Here is a 22,655-nt window from a genome sequence, read left to right as displayed (position 1 = left end):
AGATGCCAACCTGGGGCCATGGCTAAATTCTAATTAGAGTCATTACTTTCTCTCTCTCTAAAATTCCCCTGAGGTTTCATCTGGCTATATAAAGTGGTGTTCTCCATGTGCTGTCCTGAATGGCTGGTAAAGAATTGATAAGCACTGCTGAATAGTTGCCACATTCCATTCCAGAGGTGACTGCATTTCTGTGAGGTGTGAGTAATCCCTGTATATATATGGTACAGTTTGCAAAGCATTTTGGGATCCCATGGCATGAAAGGGGCTATATAAAAGGATACCATTTTAAGGTAAGATGCTGCAATCATTATACCTCCTTTTAGGTTTGGCACCATCTCCCATGATCACCTAGGCCAGGAAACAGAATATGGAATGAAACTGACTAACCATTAGTACCATCAAGAAAACTAGTGCACCACAAACAAAACTGCAGAGCACCCCTGGCAGTTACGGTTCTCACCACTATAACCAACAATATGGTAACAAAATAAAGAGGACAACACAGCTTTGAGCTGCATATGCTGAGGCTTTAAATCACAGGGTTTATTACCAGCCTGTTCTCTCTATATGGCTCTGATGAAAGTCCAGCTGGAATACTGTGTGTACTGTAGTTCCAGGCAACTCAGCAACAAGAAAAGGAGACAAACTGGAGCAAGTTCAGAGAAAAGCAACAGTAATGATCAGAGGGCATTGAATTATGAGGAAAGATTTATAGAAATAAATATCTAGAGCTTGGCTAAGGGACAACCAAGATTGCAAGGAGAGCAGGGGACTGGAAGAGGGGCACATGCTACTTCAAACAGGGAGGGAGAGGAATCATGCAGTATGGCCCACTGGGATAAACTAGGAGGAATGGGATTAAAATCTGGAAAGGCCAATTTTAAACTGAATTACTGGGAAAGCACTCCTGGCAGAGAGATCTGCTAGACTGGGGAATGGTCTTGTAAGGGAAGTGGGGAAGCCCCATTGCCTAGCCCATTTAAAACTAGGCTAGCTAAATTACCAGAAAATAAATGGTAAGGAACAATCCCATACTGACCAAGTGAGATGAGCTATTAGACCATCTAATCTACCTCTTTGGTCGGTGACAGATTGTTCCCTATTGCGTATTCTCTAGTGCTTTGTCCAAGCCAGTGAGAGGACTTCCACTCCTTCCCCTAGGAAGCTACACCACTCATGCAAGTCTCCTGGTACTCAGCACAGTGTCACCCCACAAAGGCTGAGCCACTAACACCTGCCTCACTGTGATATGCTAACACTGAACTAAGAAGTGCAGAATTACATGACTGTGCACATGTGAAAAAGAAGTACCCCCCACGATCTGGTTAATTTCTTTCTCCTCCAGGCTCTCCCTAGTGCTGCTCTTGGTCAGGTACCTGACTCCTGCGTGTGGCTGTCATCACAGATGTGCAGGTCCAGACGGGAGATGAATAGGTGGTAGGAGGACTCTTTCATGTCATACTTCTCAAAGTACTGGCTGATGCTGCGTGCATTCAGACTGCCTCCAAATGTCTGGGACCAGGACTGGTGAGCACTAGGAGCAGGTGGTGGGGTCTAGAATACACAAACATGTTCTGCAGGTACCAGTACATCATCAAAGGAAAATAGGGAAGCAGATTCTAGTGCTCTGGAAACAGCCTAGGTTTACACCCCACAGTGGAAGAGGCTGAATAGCGCTCCCCAAATGAAAGGCCTTTGACCAGTGGTTCTAACACAGCATGTATAAGGAAAAAGCCAAACGTAACTGAACAACTAGAACTTATGATTATTAATTTGATCTTGAGCTTCCGTTTCTGCAGACACAGACTTTGCAACGCTTAATTCTATTGCAGTGACATCAATTGATTTATAATCAGTGGAGGCAACAAGGTCCAGTGGACAGGGTACCAAACAGGGAGTCAAGAGATATGTGTTCTATTCTAAGCTCTGCTGTGTGACCTTGGGAAGGCTCCATGCCTCAGTTTCCCAATCTCTAAAATGGGACTAATGATGTTCACTTATCTTTGGAAAATGCTTTCAAATCTATGGATGAAAAGGGCAATATTAGCATTATTATTTCAACTCCTCTTAGCCTTATCTCATCGCACCGTTTGCAAAAACCGTCTCTCCTGCAGTTCCTGCTATCTGGAGAAACATCCCTTTTCTCACCTCATGCTCTCTGGCTCTTTGCAAATCTCTGCTGAAAACATCTTTCATCCTTTGCCTTGTACCCCTTAATTTCACTTTCCCTCTACAGCAGTTATTTAAACATCTCTCTGTTATTTAATTTCACTGAGCATTTTGCAAAACTTCTTTTTAAAAAAACATTTGCGAGGGTAAGGGGGAGGGGGGAGTTCAAGGGCTAACGATAGAAGGAGGGTGTGAGAAACAGCTGGTTAGAGGTTCTGAAATACCAATAAGCTGTGTGTGCTGCAAACGAACAATACAAACATCTCTGAGCATTGGGAGCCCCCTTGCAGGATACTGGGAGAAAAAATAATGATCCTGAAATGGGATGATCGTGTTCTCCCCTGAGCACCCCGGATCATGATAATTTTTACAAGGTTGGAGTGCCCCCCACGTAGATTTTTATTTTGAGAAAGAAAGTAGGAGACAGGAACTACCTAGCAGAGGCCGAAGAGATTATTTCCAGGGTATATTCATTATCTGTTATTACCAAAACAAAATCAATGGGCCCCTTGACACCTTGTGATAGTCCTGCCTAGAGCAGAGGTTCTCAAACTGTGGGTCGGGACCCAAAAGTGGGTCGTGACCCCGTTTTAATGGGGTCGCCAGGGCTGGTGTTAAACTTGCTGGGGCCTGGGGCTGAAGCCAGAGCCCCACTGCCCAGGGCCAAAGCCCAAGTCCCACCACCCAGGGTTGAAGCTAAAGCCCTGGGCGGCAGGGCTCAGGTAACAGGCCCCCTGCCTGGGTCTGAAGCCCTTGGGCTTGGGCTTTAGTCCCCCGCCTGGGGTGGCAGGGCTCTGCAAGCTCAGGCTTCAGTCCCCCACTTCTGGGGTTGTGTAGTAATTTTAGTTGTCAGAAGGGGGTCGCAGTGCAATGAAGTTTGAGTACTGCTGGCCTAGAGGATCACAGAATTTTCCATCTTTTTCCCCAGACCGATTCTAGCCCATGACCATTTAAAAATATTCACTGATGCTTTTTGGTGTTGGGTGCAATGCCTTTAGGTCATGTTTTTCTCCCAGTGGTGACTCCATACCCATGTGTTCATAACCTTGCATCAGCTAAGCTTTTAGAACTTCTCCCAGTGCTCACACCCATAAGGAGTGTTGACGGGACTTTTGGGAAGCTGCACAGCTTACAGCTTTCCTACCTCTTCCCATCATCAGAGAGACCACTTGGCAGCAAGCACCCGTTTGTATGTGTATACGGAGAATCCATGCTGCCTTTTCCATGTCTCTTCCTTTTTCCCAGAATGCTCATGCTTGGGTGATGGCTGCTTACCAGGACAGGTTCTGGTGCCATACTCTTCCTCTGCTGGGCAGATTTCTCCATGGCTTCACTCAAGGACTCTGCATACTTCATCATGGCTTTCAGCTGAGAGTCTGTCAGCACCCAGAGCAAGTCGTCAAGGAGGAACATGAGCTTAGATGCCACCACGTTGCAATCTTTGGTCTGAGCCAACCAAAGAGAAAGCAGGGAGTTTAACATAACAATTTTAACCTTACACATTTATTCTTCAGGGGAATTGTGGTCTGTAGCAGCTGCAAAATGTGCCACTTTAGAAGTCATATGAGAGAAAATAGGGTAGAGGGAAGCCATTCATCTGACTGACAGGTGTCCAGGGTACCCCAATATTATTCAGGGGGATCTGTTGTCTCAACTGAGCACCAGGCTAGACAAATCCGTCTCCACCTAAGGAGGCATGTGTCCAACTGCACTAAAGGAAGGAGTGGAAATGCAGGAGGTTTATTCTTTCTAATTGACACTTCATCACCTTTCTCCTTCTCCTGTTCATAGTACAACTAAGCCTGGCAGTGCTTTTTAAGTGCTCAGTAAAAGAGGACACAGCACAGTTTTACATGAATGTGACTGAGGATTATTCACGCACTTGCCCTGCTGCATGCATTCCTGAACTAAGAAATGAGCTGTTCTGAGTACGCAAGATAAGAGCTCAGCGTGTACCTCACTGAAACCACAGAGCAATACAGCATCTAGGGCTCTGCTTTTGTGGAGAAAAAGCACAAGCACTGAGAAGGGAGGGCATGTGTACCTTCACCAGACACAGGAATAACTATCCCTCTCTGTGCCTTTTCTCGGTTCTGAGATTCAATTTAGTAAGGACGATATTCCTGATCGGGGAGATGCAATCAGGACTTTACCATGCAAATCACTCCTGCTATCAGTGAAGATACTCACCCTTCTCTTGAGAGAAATTTGGATCCTGCCTTGATTGGTAATGAGCCTCAGAGGAGTGGTAGTGGGATCCTGATCACCATTGTCAGTGGCATCTGCCTCTATCCGAAGTGTCTGCCAGGTGAGCTCTTTAAATGTCAAAACCTACCCAGAGAGAGAGAGAGACCAGGAGACAAATAGGAAAATGCTGAGGATTTCACCAACTTCAAGACTTTAACAATAGATACGTTACATGGTAGCAGCGCATAGGCAAGAAAAGAAACAGACTTAGAAGTGGGGAAGGAAGAGACACCATCTTTCTTCTGGGATCCCTGTAATAAATGGAGGAGCTGCACTGGGAGCATATAGTCCTTCCTCTACAGTGCAATCACAGCAGAGACTAGTGAAAACGTATTGATTGCAAGGGAGCTCACAGCTTCTCCAGTTTTTCATTCTCCCAGTAAGGAAATGCTACAGACCACAGGAAGAAGTGTGATAGGGGACCACTGGCTATGGAAGAGTTCAGAGCGACTCCACTTCCCAGTGGATGCTTTAGACTGTGATGCAGAGGTCACTGAGGTTCCTTATAGTCAACCATACTGAGACCATGAGGTGAGAATTCAGAGAAGATGAACAACGGTCCCAAATCTGCCAGACCCTTCAGGGACCATGGAAGAAACCTAAATGGGACGCCCCCGTATGCTGCGTCTGCCAATGCAGAGAGGGTCTTACCTCTCCTCTATGAGCGTCAGTGATGCGGGTGAAACGTAGGTCGCTCTGCTGCCAGTTGGGATTCACGCTGTATCCTTGGAGCTGCCACAGTTCAAAAGAGGCGTGGAAGGCCTTGGAGTGAATCTTGATGGTGATGGAATTGACAACAATGAGCATTCCCTCCACAACTTTTTCGGCAAAGCCATACTCGCTGTAAAGAGAAGAACCCTCAAAATCATCATTCTATAAAAAGGGGCCCCAGTTCAGGCTGACCCAGTTGTAATAAACGACTGTCACAAAGGAGACCTAAGGCTCAGAAGCAGCCTAGCTCCACAGAGATGGGCTACCTCCAGGAGAAGTGCCATCACCTGTGCTCTAAGGCACCCCCTATTTGATAGGCTAGCCTCAGCCGTGGTTACAACTGAGTGTTCAAAGCCATCACCATGGTAGGCAGGGACAGAAGAAGAAGAGTAAATGATGGAGCAAGGGGTGGGCAAGGGGGTGCAGTGCACATGGAAGCTGAAGTTCAACTCCTGGAGTCTGCCTCTCACTCCCAAGGCCACAGACAGAAATACTCCTGTCCCAAACAACACTCCGGCGAGCACTGCTAGCTGATTCAGAAGAGACACGATTGTTAACGTAGCCACGAAGGAATATACAGCACAGTACAATGGGCAGAATGTGCTGAAACTGTTAGAGCTTCTGGGGCAGAGCCTCAGTGGCTTTGAAGTGTCATAGCTCTGTCAATGGACTTCCCAAAAAGATGAAAGCTCAACAGCCCAGTCAGGCACAATACAGTACAGAGTGAATATGGGGAATGCTTTGTGAGAGAGGATGTTACTTGTTTCTAGCCTGGAGGGGCAACATGAAAGCAGGAGCTGAGTCAGGACGGGGATAAAGGAGTGGTGAGGAGAGAAGTTTGGGTGGGGTGCTGGGAAATGTGACGGAGCACAGCCAGAGGAGAAGAACACAGGTGCAGGCCAGGCAGGAATTTCAGTGAAACTTTGGAAGCAAGGAGAAGATTTAGGTCTCTGCCAAAGATGAGGGAAATCAATGCAGATGTTCAGGAACTGGGAAAGAGAGACTTTGCTAGAGGAGCAGGAAAGGATGGGGAGATGGGCTGCAGTGAAGGAATCTTATTCACTGCTTCCTAACTGGAGGCTGGGAGCTGCAATGCAAAGCCTCTAGGGAACATGGCTTAAAGGAGCTGGGCAGTCTTAAGGATCTAGTCTAGGTCAACCCTGGCCAGCTGTACAAACTTCTGCCAAACCCTATCCCCATCTCACAGTTGAAAAGGCTGGGAGAAAACAATTCCTCTTTTTTATTGCAAGGCTCCTTCACTGTTCAGAATGGACAATCAGGGGTGCCTGCCCAACACAGATAATACAATGTCAAAAAACTAACTGTAGAGTTAGGGGATGCCAACCTTTGACCTGCAGCGAGAGCAATGGGAGACTGTCCATTGGGTGGCCGAGGCTCTTCACAGGTTCGCATCTCCACCTCCACCTTATCCAGGTACTGCAAACACAGCAAGGAAGAAGTAAGCATGACATTAAGACTCAGGATGAGCATTATGGCCCTAGGTTTGAAATACATAGGGGGTCACTGGAACTGCTGGGTCAAATACCAACAAGGTGGACTCCACCTTCCATCATTCTCAGGGAATTCACTGTGTGTGGATGGGTATTTCAAATGAGACCTTAAAAACCAAGGTCCCATCTGCTCTGCATGGACATTGAAAATCTCACAGGGTGCTTTTCATAAAAGTAAGGGGGTTGGCCAAGCATCCTTGACTAAAGTATCTATCTTTCTCCCCATTTCAAGTTTGCGCCTGGCAGGTGGCCTCCACTCTCATGCAGCACTGCTGCTGATCCCTGTCATACCCCTTTGCCTGCAGCCCCTATGCAATCTGCTCACAGATGTCCACATTTCTACAGCTGGTCTGTAGCTGTGTTTGTGCAGCCTCTTCTTCCCACAGGCCCCAGAGACCCAATACTTCCTGTCTACTCCAGGCAGGAGCATGTCTAGTGTGTGGAGCTTGGCACAGGCGGCTGGGCAACTGCACACAATGAGGGTGAACTGCTAGTTCACCATCAAGTTGGGAGATCAGAAAAAAGCATTTAAAAAACCCCTGGGGGGTTTTCAAGGTGGGGTCTGGCTTCCAGTCTCTGAGAGTGGAGTTTAAAGTTGTGACCAGAGCAGTCACTGTTGTAGAGAATGGAGCATTGTGGGACAGCTGCTGGAGGACCGTGAGGGTTGATACAGGTCATACAATATCTATGCTCGCACATTGACCTCAGTAGGTGAATCATGGCTCTATACCTTTCGGGGAGGTGATTTGACTGTGTGACTAACTGGTGCTTATATCAGCTGGAGACAAATTTGAGCATAGACACACGCACAAATAGGTCAACACAAATCGACCTAACTTCGTAGTGTAGACCAGGTCTCAGAGGTTGTTGCATTTCAGTGCTAATGTACACACAGTCCCCAAAGTACTTTGAGATCCACTGAGAAAAATCTATCACTGATTTCACATCTACTTGTACAGAACACTCTTATTATACACTTGAGAGCAAGTTTAGCACCCTGGGACCAGTGGAAATGTCATCTGGGCAATTTTCACCATATCCCAAGAATTTGTACTCTTCCCTAGGGCTATCCAACAGTTGACCATAGGACAGCACATCAACCTCAGAAAAGGCCTCAGGGTACGTCTACAATGCAAAAAAATCCAACAACCGTAAACCCCATGGCAGCCAGTCTCAGAGCCTGGGTCAACGGAGTCAGGCTCATGGGGCTCATGCTACGGCATTAAAAATACCACTGTAGACATTCCCTCCCTGGAGCTGGGCTATGAAATCCAATGAAAGGGGTAGGTCTCAGAGTGTGGGCTCCAGACCCCCTCACTGGGTTTCAAAGCCAGGCTCCAGTCCAAGCAGAAATGTCGATACACTGCTATTTTTAGCCCCGTAGCGGGAGCCCAAGTTAATTGGTCCGGGCTCTGAGACTTGCTGCTGTGGTGATTTTTTGCAGTGTAGACATACTCTTAGAGACAAAGACACTTCTATGAGACCTGGGTGTTAAAAAAAAACATTCACATCTCACCTGACCTTAGAGAAGCCTCTGTGCAATGGGCTGGATTTGATCAGCAGTTGAGATGTTATGTCACAAAAGCTTCAACACCTCTAACAGTAAGAACCAATTGTCCCTTTGCAGGAACAATCCCTTAGCTAAGATTTATTACAAAGAAGGAAGAAGACTAAAACAAAATATTACCAGACAAATCGGGTGCGTCTTCAGTTTCGTCCACTGGATCTGTAGAGACAGAGCTCGAGTTGCAGAAGGTGCCTCAGTATGCATAGGTTTGAACGATTTCAGGGAGACACAGTCGAGCCCCCCTGAGATCAACTCACTTAAAGTCCTGCTGTGCTCTCAGAGTTGATCACATAAAAACAGCACTGTGACAATACAGGTTCACTGTGTCTCACTGACTCCAGATCAAATGGGCTCCCACAGACAACTGAAAAGATGTTCAAACGACCTGCTGTGTAAGCCCAGTTTGGCTTTTGTATTTCAGGCTGAGTCTTTTCCTTCTCATGCATCATTACCAGTAATATATGTTCTGCAGCCCAAATTCAGATTTCACTTATGCATGAGCAACTCTGTTGTCTTTAATAGGTTTGCAATCAATTAATTCACGCTGTAACTGGAATTTAGTTTACAGTTCTGTAGATTATGCTCAAACCTGAATACAATCCATTTTACCCCCACTGACCTGTGTTTGCTCTGCAGTTCTAGGAGGAGCAAGAACTAATGCTTGTTACTAAACTGAGCAGATCCAACTCTGAATACATACAGGGAGCAGCTGAGATGAGTAAAAGGAGGCCATTTTTACTGTCATTTGGCAGAGCAGACCCACACTTTAACAGAAAGTCTTTTCCATATGCTAAATGCTTTTCCAATAATTTAGTGTAACTGTGTCTAACATCAGCTGAGGTTAAAACAAAACTTCTCATTTAATATCAACTGAAAAAATCCATTTCCTGACCCAAAAAGCACTTGGAACAAGATTTTCAAGATGAAGAGGCCCATTCTCTGTGCACAAGTGCAGCTGTGACTGCATGTGCAATTACTGCGATTATACTAGCAAGCCGAGTAATTGTGGGTGCAGAGGGCCTAGCAAGTCGTTTTTCACATGCTTTTACCCAATTGGCACATTATTTCTGAAGTCTCCATTGCTGAAAATGTGACCTTTAAATAACAGTTCACTGCACAGAAACTCATGGCATAAGCAGGTTTTCAAAGAATTTCAATCTGCGTTTATTTACACTTTAAATTCCTGTTTCAATCTAGTTTGGAGATTTGTGTGAACAGTCAGGGCAACCTGGGATGGCTGTTTCACTCTTTCAGCATTAAAGAATAAGTCAGGGGCAGGAGGAAGGGGCAGAAGGAAGGGGCAGGATATGCCTCGGCTACCACAATTTCATTTCCAGTTGAGAAAGCTGACATCCTTTATCAAAAGCCCCAGATAACATCAAATGCAGACTGACATTAAGTGGGCTGCATTGTGTTTGGAGGACACCATTAGCACGGTATCTCAACTCACCTTGATGGAAGCCTTGTTACAGTAGACACGGGTGATCGCTAGCCAGGTGGGCAGCTCCAACACATTCTGCAGCACCTCTTCATCCAGTTCCAGGTTGGTCAGCTGCCCCTGACCTTTCAGTGTGCTCAGGTTGATTTTGTCCGGAGAGAGATTCTTAGTAAACCTGTGGAGAAGAAGAGTTAAGAGGCAATATGACAACAACTTCCAATGTGTCTGTCTCTCCGTAGAGGAGGGTTATTTTGAGGGTAAACACCTCCCTATTGTTTGCAAAGAACCTCGCACACTCAGGGGACGAGAGAGAATAGGGACATCATAACACCACACACTGGGCAGACGATTGCATTTCTATAGTGCATTGTGTGAGCTGCCCTGCCAGTTTTGCAGTGTCCAGTTAGGCCCCGATTCCCGAACCAACTCCCATTGACTTCAATGGCAACTGGGTCAGTTCCCTAAAGAGTTATAAGTGCATTCGTCACCTAAGTACTATGGAGATTGGCCCACTATAAATACCTAAGAGAGAGCGAGAGAGAGAAGCAGTTTTGGTCCAATATTTACTTTTTTTAAATAATAAAGCGTAAGAGGGAGGGAGGTCACAAAATGATCAGACATCCCGCCCCACAGAAAAAATCTTCATTAAGCTCGAAATGAGGTTGCAAGAACATAGCCAAAACTAAAGGGGAAAAAAATAGAAAATTACAGTTTAAAATATAGGTGGGAAGGCAAGGTTGTTAGGTGTAATTTGGAATTTCTTGCCTTTCAGATATTTTGATTATATGGAAGAGGGCAGAGTTAAAGCCACCCCAAAAAGTGTCTTCACCCTAGGCATCCTCCATATAAGCTATGACAAGTATTTTGGTGTCATAGCTAGCTGACAGTTAAACCCTGGGTATCGTGACAGCTCAGCAAAGAAGCTTGGCAGGTGTCTTTAAGGCCCATATAATTTGGCATTTTAAATGTTTTAAATCAAATCAGGAGAGTGCACTGGAAAACCAGAAATTAATGTAACTGCATTAGGGCACAAAGAAAATGAAATTGACTAGAAACAAATGCAACTGGACAATAGTTTCACTCCCCAAGATAAGAAGCATGCAAAAACAATATTAAGAAAGTTATAGTATCAATGGTGGAGAGAGATTAGATCTGTTTTATTGATCGCTCATATTACTGTCACGGGGAAGTAAAGGATTTTAAATAAATTATTTTATCCATCTCTTTAAATACTAGTCTCACAGCCAAACCCATTCCTGTCCCTCATTAGTGAAGTTGATTCATGCTCACCAGTCTCCCAAGCTAAGAAACAGGGTTATACGTGGTCAGTGAAACATCAGTGTGCCTGCACATAACATAATCCTTCACCCTGCTTCTCACTGACCAAGTCTGCCACGCCCTGCTTTTCTTCTAGCTACCATCAGCTGCTGATCTCTCCTGTCTCAATTTCCCGTCCCAAGAGGCTTTGCTGTTTCCAAATCTGCTGTATGCACCCTGGTGTCTTCAAATTCCAGATGTGCCACACGTTTGATGGATGAGAACAATTTGATTAAGGCCACAAAAGAGAGGTGCAAAGGATTCTGGGGCAAATCTGAAAGCACCCAGCTGAACTGGAAATACCAAGGATCCTTTTGGAAGAGTACTCAGGAGAGTTAGGGCAAGCAAAGATGAGGGCAATCTAGGAGGAAGGTAATGGTGATCTGCAAAGAGCCCTGCATCAGCAGAATGAGCACAAATTGCAGCAGGATGCAGGATTTTTCTTCTTCCCAATTGGGATGGCCCTGCCAAAAACTGGGATACTTGGCAGGTACATATTGGTGCATAAACAGGGAAGAAAACAAAAAGCCGCCATGCTGGATTCAGCTGTGTTAGAAATCTTGGAACGGTTCTTCCTCATGAATGAAATACACCTTTCCTGCCACCCGCTGGAAGGGTTCAGAAAAGCTTCGTTCCCGACGCCAGGCACTTGCACTTGGAGGAATCTGCTTCCTCTGACCCACCAGGAGTAGCTCAGGGATGGGGGAGGCGAATTCAGAAGTTTGATAACAGAAATGGAAATTTACATAAATTCCTGAGTTAGTGAGAGAATTTAGGTGACTCTGCTCCTTCACAAGGTTGCAAGATTTTTCATTCAGATAGTAAGTTTGTGAATAAAGTCAACAGAAAGCAGCTTAAAGTTTCCCATGGCTTTGGTCCAGCCAGTCCCCAAGTTCCATCTACGCTGCAACAACCACAGTACTATATTGAAAGGCATGGCTATCCCTTGACACAAATAAAACACGGTTCAATCTCACAGCGTAGATGAGACTGAACCATGTTTTAATTGTGTTACTGAGTCGTAGGTCAGCCCTGCAAAGTCCAAAGCTGTGGTGCGTTTCAGGAATATGGTGCAATCCCATCTATGCCACAAGAGAACGTTAGGATTTGACCATGTTGTAACCAGGTCCCTCAATATGCAGCCAGCCAGCCCTGTTTGGAGGCAGAGCCTGTTGAAGAGGTGTTTGGCCCTGGCAAAGGGGATTATCAGACGCAGCTGGGGAGGGGTTAGGTGGTTCCTATGAAGGACTGAAAGAGCTCAGTTGAAGAGAAGGCTGGAGGAAGTAGGGCAGCTCTTGTGGCAGGGGAGAGATGTAAGGGGAATGGCCTGTGGGCCCCTACAGCCTGTATTGGTCAAGGAAATAGCTTGGTTTTGTATTAACTTATGAGTTTTGGGTTTGAATAATAAACTGCCCTGAAAGAAGGGCTAGAACTAGAATTTGGGCATGGCATCAGTCCTTCCTGGGCTTGGGAGACAGGCCAGCAGCCTACCGTAGACTGGATCATGACCAGAGAAGTTGTATTTGCCTTGCCAGTATCTCACTGGGATGTCTGACTACATGGTTTCCTCCTCTGCACTAAAGGGAAGCCAGTGAAGGGCTGCAGCTTGCATAGCACCACAATGCCATGGGATTCAGAAAGAATGGAGTGTTTCTGCCAGATGATTTACTCACTGCTCAAGCCAGAGCCATTTCGCACATTCCTCCATGCTAATTCTAATTCTGCACAGCGGCCCAGCAAGTGGTGGAAAAGAGGCTCCATTGTCAGCTAGAGCAGGATTAGATTCACACGTTAGTCACACGCTGCAGTTCTCTCACTCCCCTTTCCATGCACTGGCCTGGCCACATGTGCTGCCCCATTGTGCAAGGCACAAAGACAGTCCTGAGCAACTGGGCCAGCAGCTGGGGGGATAACGAAGGTGGGAGGAAGAGGGGCTATGGTGCTGGTTTCATCAACCTCACCACAAGAGCGCGAGTTGAACTGGGAAACTGGCTGGGATTAGTTGCTTATCAGCCAATCCAGAATTTCCTCCAGAACAATGTATTTATCCAAGTGAACATTGTGCCAGGGCAGAATCTGAAGCGAGGAGAGAAGCAGTTATGCATTTCACTGCAGCCAAAACACTCTCCTCCTCGTAGGAGAGACTGGGACTTGAGCAGTTGTGAGCTTGCCTGCTGCTTGTGTTTCCACACCATTCTCTGCAGTAATGATTTCTGCAGGGGAGGACTGCAGTATGATACCTCTACGGACTTTAACCTGCCACGTAAGTTTTCTCCTTTCCAGAACTAACAAGCTAGTATATCAAACTGTTTGTCTCCCATCACATGACAGCATAACACACCTGTCACTGTCTCAGGCTCACACAGAGAGGCCATCCTCTTTACTTTAGACAAATATTTCCTCATTAAGCCAGAGGCAACCCTAATATAAAACACACATGAGAAGGCAGCTAAAATCAACACAGTTCTCAATTACTATATGGCAAAATCTGGTGTGTGTAAAATTACATATTCCAGCATGTGTGACATTCTACAGGTGACAGGTTCATTGGAGGAGCATAAACAATGATATCTTACATATCTGTAAGCGAAGAGAACTAAAGATCTCAAAGCATGACGCCTATCATCTAGTTCCTCATTGGGGACTGAGCCTGGGATCTCCAGAGATAAAGCATGAGCCTCTATGGCTTGAGCTAACAGATCAAGTCCTCTAACTGAGAGCCGCAGCAGAGTCATATCCTCTGTGAGTGGGCAGAGAGAACAATGTATAACACACGCTGAGCAGTAGGATGCCAAGAGCACTTTGCAGACATTAAGTTGGGGTTGTAGCCCACGAAAGCTTATGCTCTAATAAATTTGTTAGTCTCTAAGGTGCCACAAGTACTCCTGTTCTTTTTTTAAGTTGACATTGTAAGTCCAAGTCAAATAGACTAATTCTATAGATGGGGAGGAGGCGGCCCAGGGAGGTGCAAGGAACAGAAAACCAGTTCTCCTGACTTCTAGTCCTTAGCATACTTCCTCTGTTGAGACATGCTGCTCTCAACCGGTACAATAATGCAGCAGTGTTGGTTGTATCAGAATATTGCAGAGACAGAATAAATTTATTGGACAATCATCAGCATCTCAGCCAGAGGCAGAGCTGAAATCTTCAAACTGACTCACTGATGTAGAGAGATATTAAATAAAGCCAGATGAATACAAAGCAGGTTTTTAAAGACAAGTGTAGGGGCCACAAGGAGTCCTGCTGAACTGATATGAAGATGACCAGAGCCAATGTTGCAAGATTCTACGAAACAGTCCCTGTTAGCAGCCAAAATGAATATGAAACTTTCATTTACAGTGCCTGTGGAAGGGGGCTTGGGGAAGATTTAGGAACAAGGGAGCAACGTAAACAGTTACATGAACAGAGGATAGGTCAGTATGATGTCTTTAGCCAAACCTCATACTGCCATGTAAAGAAAGTGGAGTTTTGAAGCAGATCTAAGGCACCCTCAGCTCACTGGGTATGTCTAACATGGCAAGCAGAAACCCATGGCACCAAATCCACTGCAACAGACATGGGCTCATGGGGCTCATGCTAAGGCATTAAATACAGCTGTGTAGATATTCGAGTTTGGACTGGAGCTCGGGCTCTGAAGCTTAGGGAGGGTTTCACAGCCCAAACCGCAATGTCTACACAGCTATTTTAAGGGCAGTAGCATGAGCTTAAGTCTGTAGGCCTGGGCTCTGAGACTCACTGCCATGGGTTTCTGTTTGCCATGTAGATGTACCCAATGAGACCAAGTGCCCTCACACTGGTTTCTAAGGGCCGGAGCAGGCCAATCGGAGAACGTAGCAAGTATCCCCCAACAAGCTGATCCCTACAACTTTATTAGCTGGAGATAGCACTTTACCTAGCACTAGAAGGACTGGAGAGCCTGCAATATCCCCATACACCGTGGCCAGCTCCATGGTTCACAATGCACAATAAACCTGTCAAGTGTTCAAGCAGTAAGTGAGAACTATTACATCAATGTGGGTGGAAAGCAGAGTGGGGCAGTCAGTCTTCAGATTGCTGCAGCTGAGAACACCTGAGGATTCCCCATGCAGCAATTAAAAAACACTGTTCCAAATATTGTGCCTGTCTTTGGAGGGAAAGATCTCAGACTGCTTAAGAGGTAGCATAAGATTATGTTACAGTAACAAACAAAAATATAACTGCGCAGTCTAGAGGAGCAGGGGATTTCCAGTCAGAACTCCTGGGTTCTATTACCAGCACCAGCACTGGGCAAATCACTTCTCTATGCATCGGTTTGCTCATCTGTAAAACGAAGTTACTATACCTACCTCACAGGGCTGTCTCAAGGATAAAGTAATTCTTTGCAAAGGGCTTTGAGATCCTCAGATGAAATAATTTTCAAATTCAAAATGTCATAACCGGGGTGGTGTATGGCAGTACAGCCGCAGGGAATTCAGAAAGATGCCTAATCTTCCCAGCAGCTTCAAAGGAAATGCTTTGATCAATCTCAGCGGAAGAAAGGTCCAATGACTGTGGATAGGATTTTAAACAAAGTTTGCTGGCAGACTCTCTCCATTCATGCTGAATGGCAGTACGATTTTTGGCAGCATGCATTGCTGGCTTGGATAAAAGTGAATGGAAATAGTTTGTGGCTGTTAAGAAAATTGACTGCATGGACTATTTCCATTTCTCTGTTTCCAAAGCTCTTTAATAGAGGACATGCAGTATTAGCCAGTACATTCAAAGAACAACACTCTTCTTGGGCCTGCCAGGAACAAGATCAGCAAGAGCAACTCATACACACATACTGACTCTCTCTCTCTCAGTGACCGATACCATTTCATCCTCTCAAACATCACCTAGTCAAGACAAGTCCAAATTTGATTTGCGGGGTGTGACGGTTTGGGTCACAGAGACCCCCTTGGGACTGCCACCTGATGCTCTGAGCCCGTTTTCCCTGGCAGCTTGTGACTTCAGTACCCTGTCTTGTTGAGCCAGACGCGCTAGCTTGCTGCAAACAGACCCAGGTCTGAATCACATCCCCCAAAAGCTGCAGGCTTAACTGAAAACAGCTTAAGAAGTGTACTTGTCTCCAGCACCCAGATACCCAGTTCCCAATGGGGTCCAAACTCCAAATAAATCTGTTTTACTCTGTATAAAGCTTATACAGGGTAAACTCAAATTGTCCACCCTCTATAACACTGATAGAGAGATATGCACAGCTGTTTGCTCCCCCAGGAATTAATTACTTGCTCTGGGTTAATTAATAAGTAAAAAGTTATTTTATTAAATATAAGAAGTAGGATTTAAGTGGTTCCAAGTAATAACAGACAGAACAAAGTAAGGTACCAAGCAAAATAAAATAAAACACGCAAGTCTAAGCCTAATACATTAAGAAACTGATTACAGATAAAATCTCACCCTCAGAGATATTCCAATAAGCTTCTTTCACAGACTAGACTCCTTTCTAGTCTGAGCCAAATCCTTTCCCTGGGTACAGTCCTTGTTCCAGCTCAGGTGGTAGCTAGGGGATTTCTCATGACTGCAGCCCCCTTTGTTCTGTTCTACCCCCTTATATAGCTTTGGCACAAGGCAGGAATCTTTTGTCTTTTTGGGTCCCCACCCCTCCTAAATGGAAAAGCCCCAGGTTTAAGATGGATTACAGTAACAGGTGACATGGTCACATGTTCTGTGAGACCCCAAGCCTTCATTCTTCCTGACCTGACTCACAGGAAGGCTTGCAAGTAAACAGAGCCATCTACAGTCAGTTGTCCTGGTTAATGGGAGCCATCAAGATTCCAAGCCACCATTAATGGCCCACACTTAGCATAATTACAATAGGACTTCAGAGTTGTATTTCATATTTCTAGTTTCAGATACAAGAATGATACATTTATGCAAATTAGGATGACCACACTCAGTAGATTATAAGCTTTGTAATGATACCTTACAAGAGACATTTTGCATGAAGCATATTCCAATTACATTATATTCACACTCATTAGCATATTTTCATAAAATCATATGGAGTGCAAAGTCACACGGGGTACGGGCTAAAACTCACTACCACAGTCCCCAGTATCCACAGAAAACTTTCAAATGGCTAAAGACTTTGATTGTCTTCTTAGCCATAGCAACAGGAAACAGGAGACATAGGATCATAGTAGCTAGAGATGGATGTCCAGTCTTGTCCATGCCCCAGTGACCTATGTAGAACTGTTCCCTACAATCTATTTTCCAGTGCTTTGTCTAATCCGGCTTTAACCAATTCAAGTACTGGGGCTTCCAACAAGCCTTTGTGAGAATGAACAGATGCCACTGTTAGCAAATTTTCTCTCTCTCATCCCATTGCTCCTAATTATACTCCCACAGACCACCCTAAATAATCTCTCTCCTTCCTTAGCATTTAAACCTCCCTGTTTTCTGAATTGTCTCGGAATCAGCAGCATGTTTTTGGTAGTCATGTGCCCAGAACTGGATGCCATATTCTAGGTATGATTTTCCCACGCCCCAATGCCAAGCCCTGAAGTGAAGGAGGAAAGAGGCCAGTGGGAGCAGCTGTTTTTAAAGATAAACTAGCAGGATAAGATAACAGATAAAACACTGCCTATATGGTTTAAAATCCTGTTTAAGCCACAGTGGTTTACTTGGATTTGGGCTGTAAGAGCACAGTTCTTTGGGGAAAAGATTTCTTGGGTGGTTTCTGAACTCCTGATGTTTTAGCTTTCATTTGCTTTAGAGAGTCTTTTGTCTGTTTTTTGGCAGGGAAAAAAACAGAAGCATCAACCTCGCTCTTCCATCGTTAACTTTAAAAGGATATCAAAAGTGGGGATTTCATTACTCAGAGAGCTAGTATCCAAATCATCTCCTTATACATCTAGTCAGAAACCTACTTATTGCAAGAGAAAGTTTAGCCAAAGTTGATTGCTGGCCTGAAGCCAGTCTATAGCATTAACACATGTAGAAATCAATATCCTCATTTGTAACTGTCCGGCAGGTGCAGCACTGTCTACAACTGAGCAAGTATTTCCCCTGCAGGTAGGAAGGATTAGATTAAAAAGTATCAGAACGGGATGTCTTAAAGCATAATTCTGATCTCCTTCTGCTCATCAGCTCTTGGTCCCTTCCCATTATCTTGACACTGCTGGTGCAAGAGCATTCTCCTTTGCAGGTCCTGCCATCTGAAAATACACTTGCTATCTCTCTAGTCTCCTCTCATCTCAATTTCGTCTCCCACTGCTATTCTGTAACTATTATATGTAACAAGCATCTAAATATATCTATTTCTATTAATAGTTTTGTAACTATGGATAAATGTGAGGCAGTGATTAGTTATACACTGTATGACAGATGCCCCTGATTTTAATTTAGATAGCTACAGGATCAGATAATATATTGGCAGATGTATTTAATTATTACCCACAACACTTACTACTGTTACAGAGTAGCAGATGGAGAAGATATTGAAGTGTGAATAACAGAAGGAACAGGGTAAATTTTCAGCTGAGATCTGAAAAGAGATGGAGAGACAGAGCTGAAGGGAAGCTGCTTTTGATGTTAGGAGATGCAGAAGAAAAGGCTCTTCTGTTAACAGTGGTGAGCTTATGGGAAGGGACCGAGAGTTCCTTCCTTAATTTGAAACACAAACACAGTATTTAAACACTTATATCAGCAGACAAAATAGAGAATAGTAGAAGTTAGAAATGGAGGAAATCAATTTAATCATAACCAGTCATCCCCTGGACAGTGCGGGATTATACCCTACATAGCATATTCCCCAGTGTCTTGTCTAGTCATGCTTTGTGCCACACAATGGGATTGCCATACTTCTCTGGGGAGACTATTTCACGATCACATCTCTCACGCATAGGACATTTCCCTCATATTAAGTCTCATTATCTCTAGAGCCAAGAATCACACTCGGCAAGAAGGTTCATCGCTGGTAGAGGAAAACATCAATAATTGTAAAACACAGACAAACTTTCCAGGAAAACAGCAGCAGAAGCTTCAGATATAATAAATACAATGAATTTGGGAGAGCATCTGAGTGGGGAACTAACCTTAGTTTTGGAAGGAATAAAACTGGGCCAGAGGCCAAAATTCCTTTGAAGAGGGGGAAAGCAGTAACTTGAAAGGCACTACAATACACAGGAGGAAGAACTAACACCACAATTCAGAGGAGAGAAACCATTTTACTAACTCAGGCTTTCAGCACAATATTGCAACAATCTGTCCACTAAGAACACATGGGATCACTCAATGCAAGAGTTAGAGATTTCAGGCTGAGCACAAGGAAGAGAAATATGCTTAATTAGTATTAGATTCGGCTAATTAGTATTAGATATCTAATGCTAATACTTACATTACTGTAGTCAGTATCACATTAACCTAATTAATCAATCTATTTAGAATTAAATGAAACCAATTCGTATCAGATCAATTAGTTCTTTGGAAAATGAAAAGCACCAAGTTATTAATAATATTTATCACTTCCACAGTGATATTCATTTACAAACCATTAACTAATCCACAGCACCCCAGACAGGCAGGCTAGTAATATTAGCCCAATTTTACAGATGAGGAAAAAAGAGAAAAGTTAAGTGACAAGGTCATACAAGGAGTGAGTGTCAGTGCTAGGTAAATGGCCCAGGAGCTCCTGGCTGCCAGTCCTGTGCTTAGTGCATGCTACTCCACAAGGATAAGGAAGTTACTTTTAGCATTTAATTTGGACATGTATAAGATGCTTTCAGGAAGTGTCACCTCTTCTCCATACTCCATTCAATAGTGTGACGGGAGTTGGGTTTCTTGCCTACAGTTCTGGAAGGATGGGGAATCTTTACCCTGATTCATGATGCAGTCTCCAGTCAGAGGATTCTGCCATGATTAACTCCAGTGGGGGAAATAGGGCTCTAGGACTGTTAGTGTCTAATAAGTTCCAAAGTGACTTTGCGCTTAGAGAGATACTCCACTCCCTCTTTTACTCTCAGAAATAAAAGAAAGTTTGGGTTTCAGAGCCTTGGTTTTAGAGAGTACCCAGAGATATGGGTTTTTTTTAAACAATTAACAAAATTATCCAAAGCACAGGACTTGGTGGTGATGGGAGACTTCAACTACCTAGACATCTGCTGGAAAAATAATGCAGCAGGGCACAGATTATCCAACAAGTTCTTGGAATGCCCAGGAGACAACTTTTTGTTGCAGAAGGTGGAGAAATCAACTAGAGGAAAGGCTGTTCTAGATTTGACTTTGACATATAGGGAGGAACTGGTTAAGAATTTGAAGGTGGAAGGCAGCCTGGGTGAAAACGATCATGAAATGAGAGAGTTCATGATTCTAAGGAATGGTTGGAGGGAAAACCGCAGAATAAAGACAATGGATTTCAAGAAGGCAGACTTTTAGCAAACTCAGAGAATTGGTAGTTAAGATCCCACGAGAAGAAAGTGTAAGAGAAAAAAAGAGTTCAGGAGAGTTGGTAGTTTTTCAAAGAACCATTATTAAGAGCACAAGAGCAAACTATCCCAATGCATAGGAAAGACAGGAAGTGTAGTAAGAGACCACGTTGGGTTAACCGGGAGATCTTACGACCTGAAACTCAAGAGAGTCATACAAAAAGTGGAAACTAGGTCAAATTATGAAAGATTAATATTAAAAAAAAAACAGCACAAGTATGTAGGGACAAAATTAAAAAGGCCAAGGCACAAAACAAGGTTAAACTAGCTAGGGGCATAAAGAGTAACAATAAAACATTTTACAAATACATTAGAAGCAAGATAAAGACAAAAGACCAGGTTAGCCCATTACTCAATGAGGAGGGAAAGACAAGAACAGAAAACACAGCAATGGCCAAAGTGATAAATGCCTTTTTTGTTTCAGTTAGCAGTGATCAGACGACTAACATAATGAAAATCAGTGGGGTTGGATCTGAAGCTAAAATAGGAAAAGAATAAGATAAGAATTACTTAGACAAGTTAGATGTCTTCTCTGAGCCATTAGCGATTATCTCTGACAACTCATGGAGGACAGGAGAGATCCCAGAGGACTGGAAAAGGGCAAATATAGTACCTATCTATAAAAAGGGGAATAAGAACAACCCAGGCAATTATAGATCAGTCAGCTTAACTTTGGTACCTGGAAAGATAATGGAGCAAATAATCAAACAATTAATTTGTAAGCACCTAGAAATCATATAGTAATAAGTAACAGTTCACATGGATTTGTCAAGAACAAATCATGTCAAACCAACCTAATATCCTTCTTTGACAGGGTAACAAGCCCTGTGGATAAGGGGAAAAGCAGTAGATGTGATACATCTTGACTATAAGGAAGGCTTTTGCTACTGGATCACATGACCGTCTCAAACAAAATAGGGAAATATAGCCTAGACAAGCCTACTATAAGATGGGTGCACAACTGGTTGGAAAAACATACTCAGAGAGTAGTTATCAATGGTTTACAAAGGCTGGTGTATATCCACTTTCCATTGATGAAGTGGTGAACCAATTAATAAATTTGCATTGCTCAAGAAAGGGTCTTGAGCAGTGCAAGACAGTATATCCTTGAGGTACAAGGCTGGGAGCTGGGGGGATTTGGCTCTGGGAGCATTCATGCAATCTAGCTGGGTGTGGGGCTCCATATGCTGTTGTGCTGAGCAATCACAGCACCTGGAGGGGTTTTCTGCTTGTCACTAGCAAAGCATTGAGAGAGACAGCCCAGGCTGGAGAGTTAAGGGGGCACAGTGGTCCCATGGTCCCAGGCTGCACCCCAGGGATCCCATCACAGGGAGATTTAGTTTAGACATTAGGAAAAACTTCCTAAATGTAAGATAGTTAAGCACTGGAACAAATTGGAATTTCCTTTATTGGAAGTTTTTAAGAATAGGTTAGACAAACACATGGCAGGGATAGTATAATACTTAGTCCTGCCTCAGTGCAGAGGACTGGACTAGATGACCTATTAAGGTCCCTTCAAGTTCTATATTTTTATGATTTCTGTGGTTACACTAGACCAGGGGTCGGCAACCTATGGCACGCGTGCCAAACATGGCACGCGAGCCGATTCTGAGTGGCACGCTGCCTGCCCGGTGAGGAGGAGGAGGAGGAGGAGGGGCGGAGGGGCTGGAAAGCGCCACGCTGGGGGAAGAAGCGGGGGAAGGGGGAAGCTTGGTACTGTGGCAACCAAGCTTCCCTCCTCCCCCGCTTCTTCCCACACCTTGGTGCATTCCGGCCCCTCTGCCCCTCCTCCTCCCTCTTCCTGCCCGCGATGGCCCTTGCGAGGGGGACGGGGAAGAGCGGCAGTGTGCACACAGCTCCGTAGAGCAGGCAGAGAGAGGTAGGGACGGGCCTGGGGGAAGGGGGTGGAACAGGGCATATCCCTCCCAGCCCCCTGCCATGAGCCGCTCAGGGCAGGGAGCACCCCCACGAGCCGAGCACCCCAGCCTTCTGCCCTGCACCTCCCACCCACCCCCAGCCCTCTGCCCTGACCTCGAGTTGCCCCCAACACCCAGCCTTCTGCCCTGCACCTGCACACACACCCCAGCCCTCTGCCCTGAACCCCCCCACACCCAGCCTTCTGCCCTGCACCTCCATACACCCCCCAGCCGTCTGCCCTGACCTCCCCCCAACACCCAGCCTTCTGCCCTGCATCTCCACACACCCCCCAGCCCTCTGCCCTGACCTCGAGTCGCCCCCAACACCCAGCC

At 44.9% G+C, this 22,655-nt stretch overlaps 1 protein-coding gene across 1 annotated transcript in view; it reads right to left on the bottom strand.

Moving 5' to 3' along the window:
• Nucleotides 1-22,655, bottom strand: part of UHRF1BP1 (UHRF1 binding protein 1) — a 47,273-nt gene that overhangs the window by 22,451 nt on the left and 2,167 nt on the right. The window contains exons 2-8 of the mRNA XM_029913341.1: nt 9,656-9,818; nt 8,326-8,364; nt 6,473-6,564; nt 5,068-5,257; nt 4,360-4,500; nt 3,445-3,615; nt 1,377-1,554 (exon numbers count right to left, since the gene is read on the bottom strand). Coding sequence (XP_029769201.1) covers nt 1,377-1,554; nt 3,445-3,615; nt 4,360-4,500; nt 5,068-5,257; nt 6,473-6,564; nt 8,326-8,364; nt 9,656-9,818 — 974 coding nt within the window. The remainder of the gene's footprint in view (nt 1-1,376; nt 1,555-3,444; nt 3,616-4,359; nt 4,501-5,067; nt 5,258-6,472; nt 6,565-8,325; nt 8,365-9,655; nt 9,819-22,655) is intronic.

Source organism: Terrapene carolina, unplaced genomic scaffold (assembly GCF_002925995.2).
Source record: "Terrapene carolina triunguis isolate 2854851 unplaced genomic scaffold, T_m_triunguis-2.0 Scaffold604, whole genome shotgun sequence".
Lineage (NCBI taxonomy): Eukaryota > Metazoa > Chordata > Testudines > Emydidae > Terrapene > Terrapene triunguis.
The sequence above is the reverse complement of the archived record's forward strand: the minus strand, read 5'-3'. Positions and strand labels throughout refer to the sequence as shown.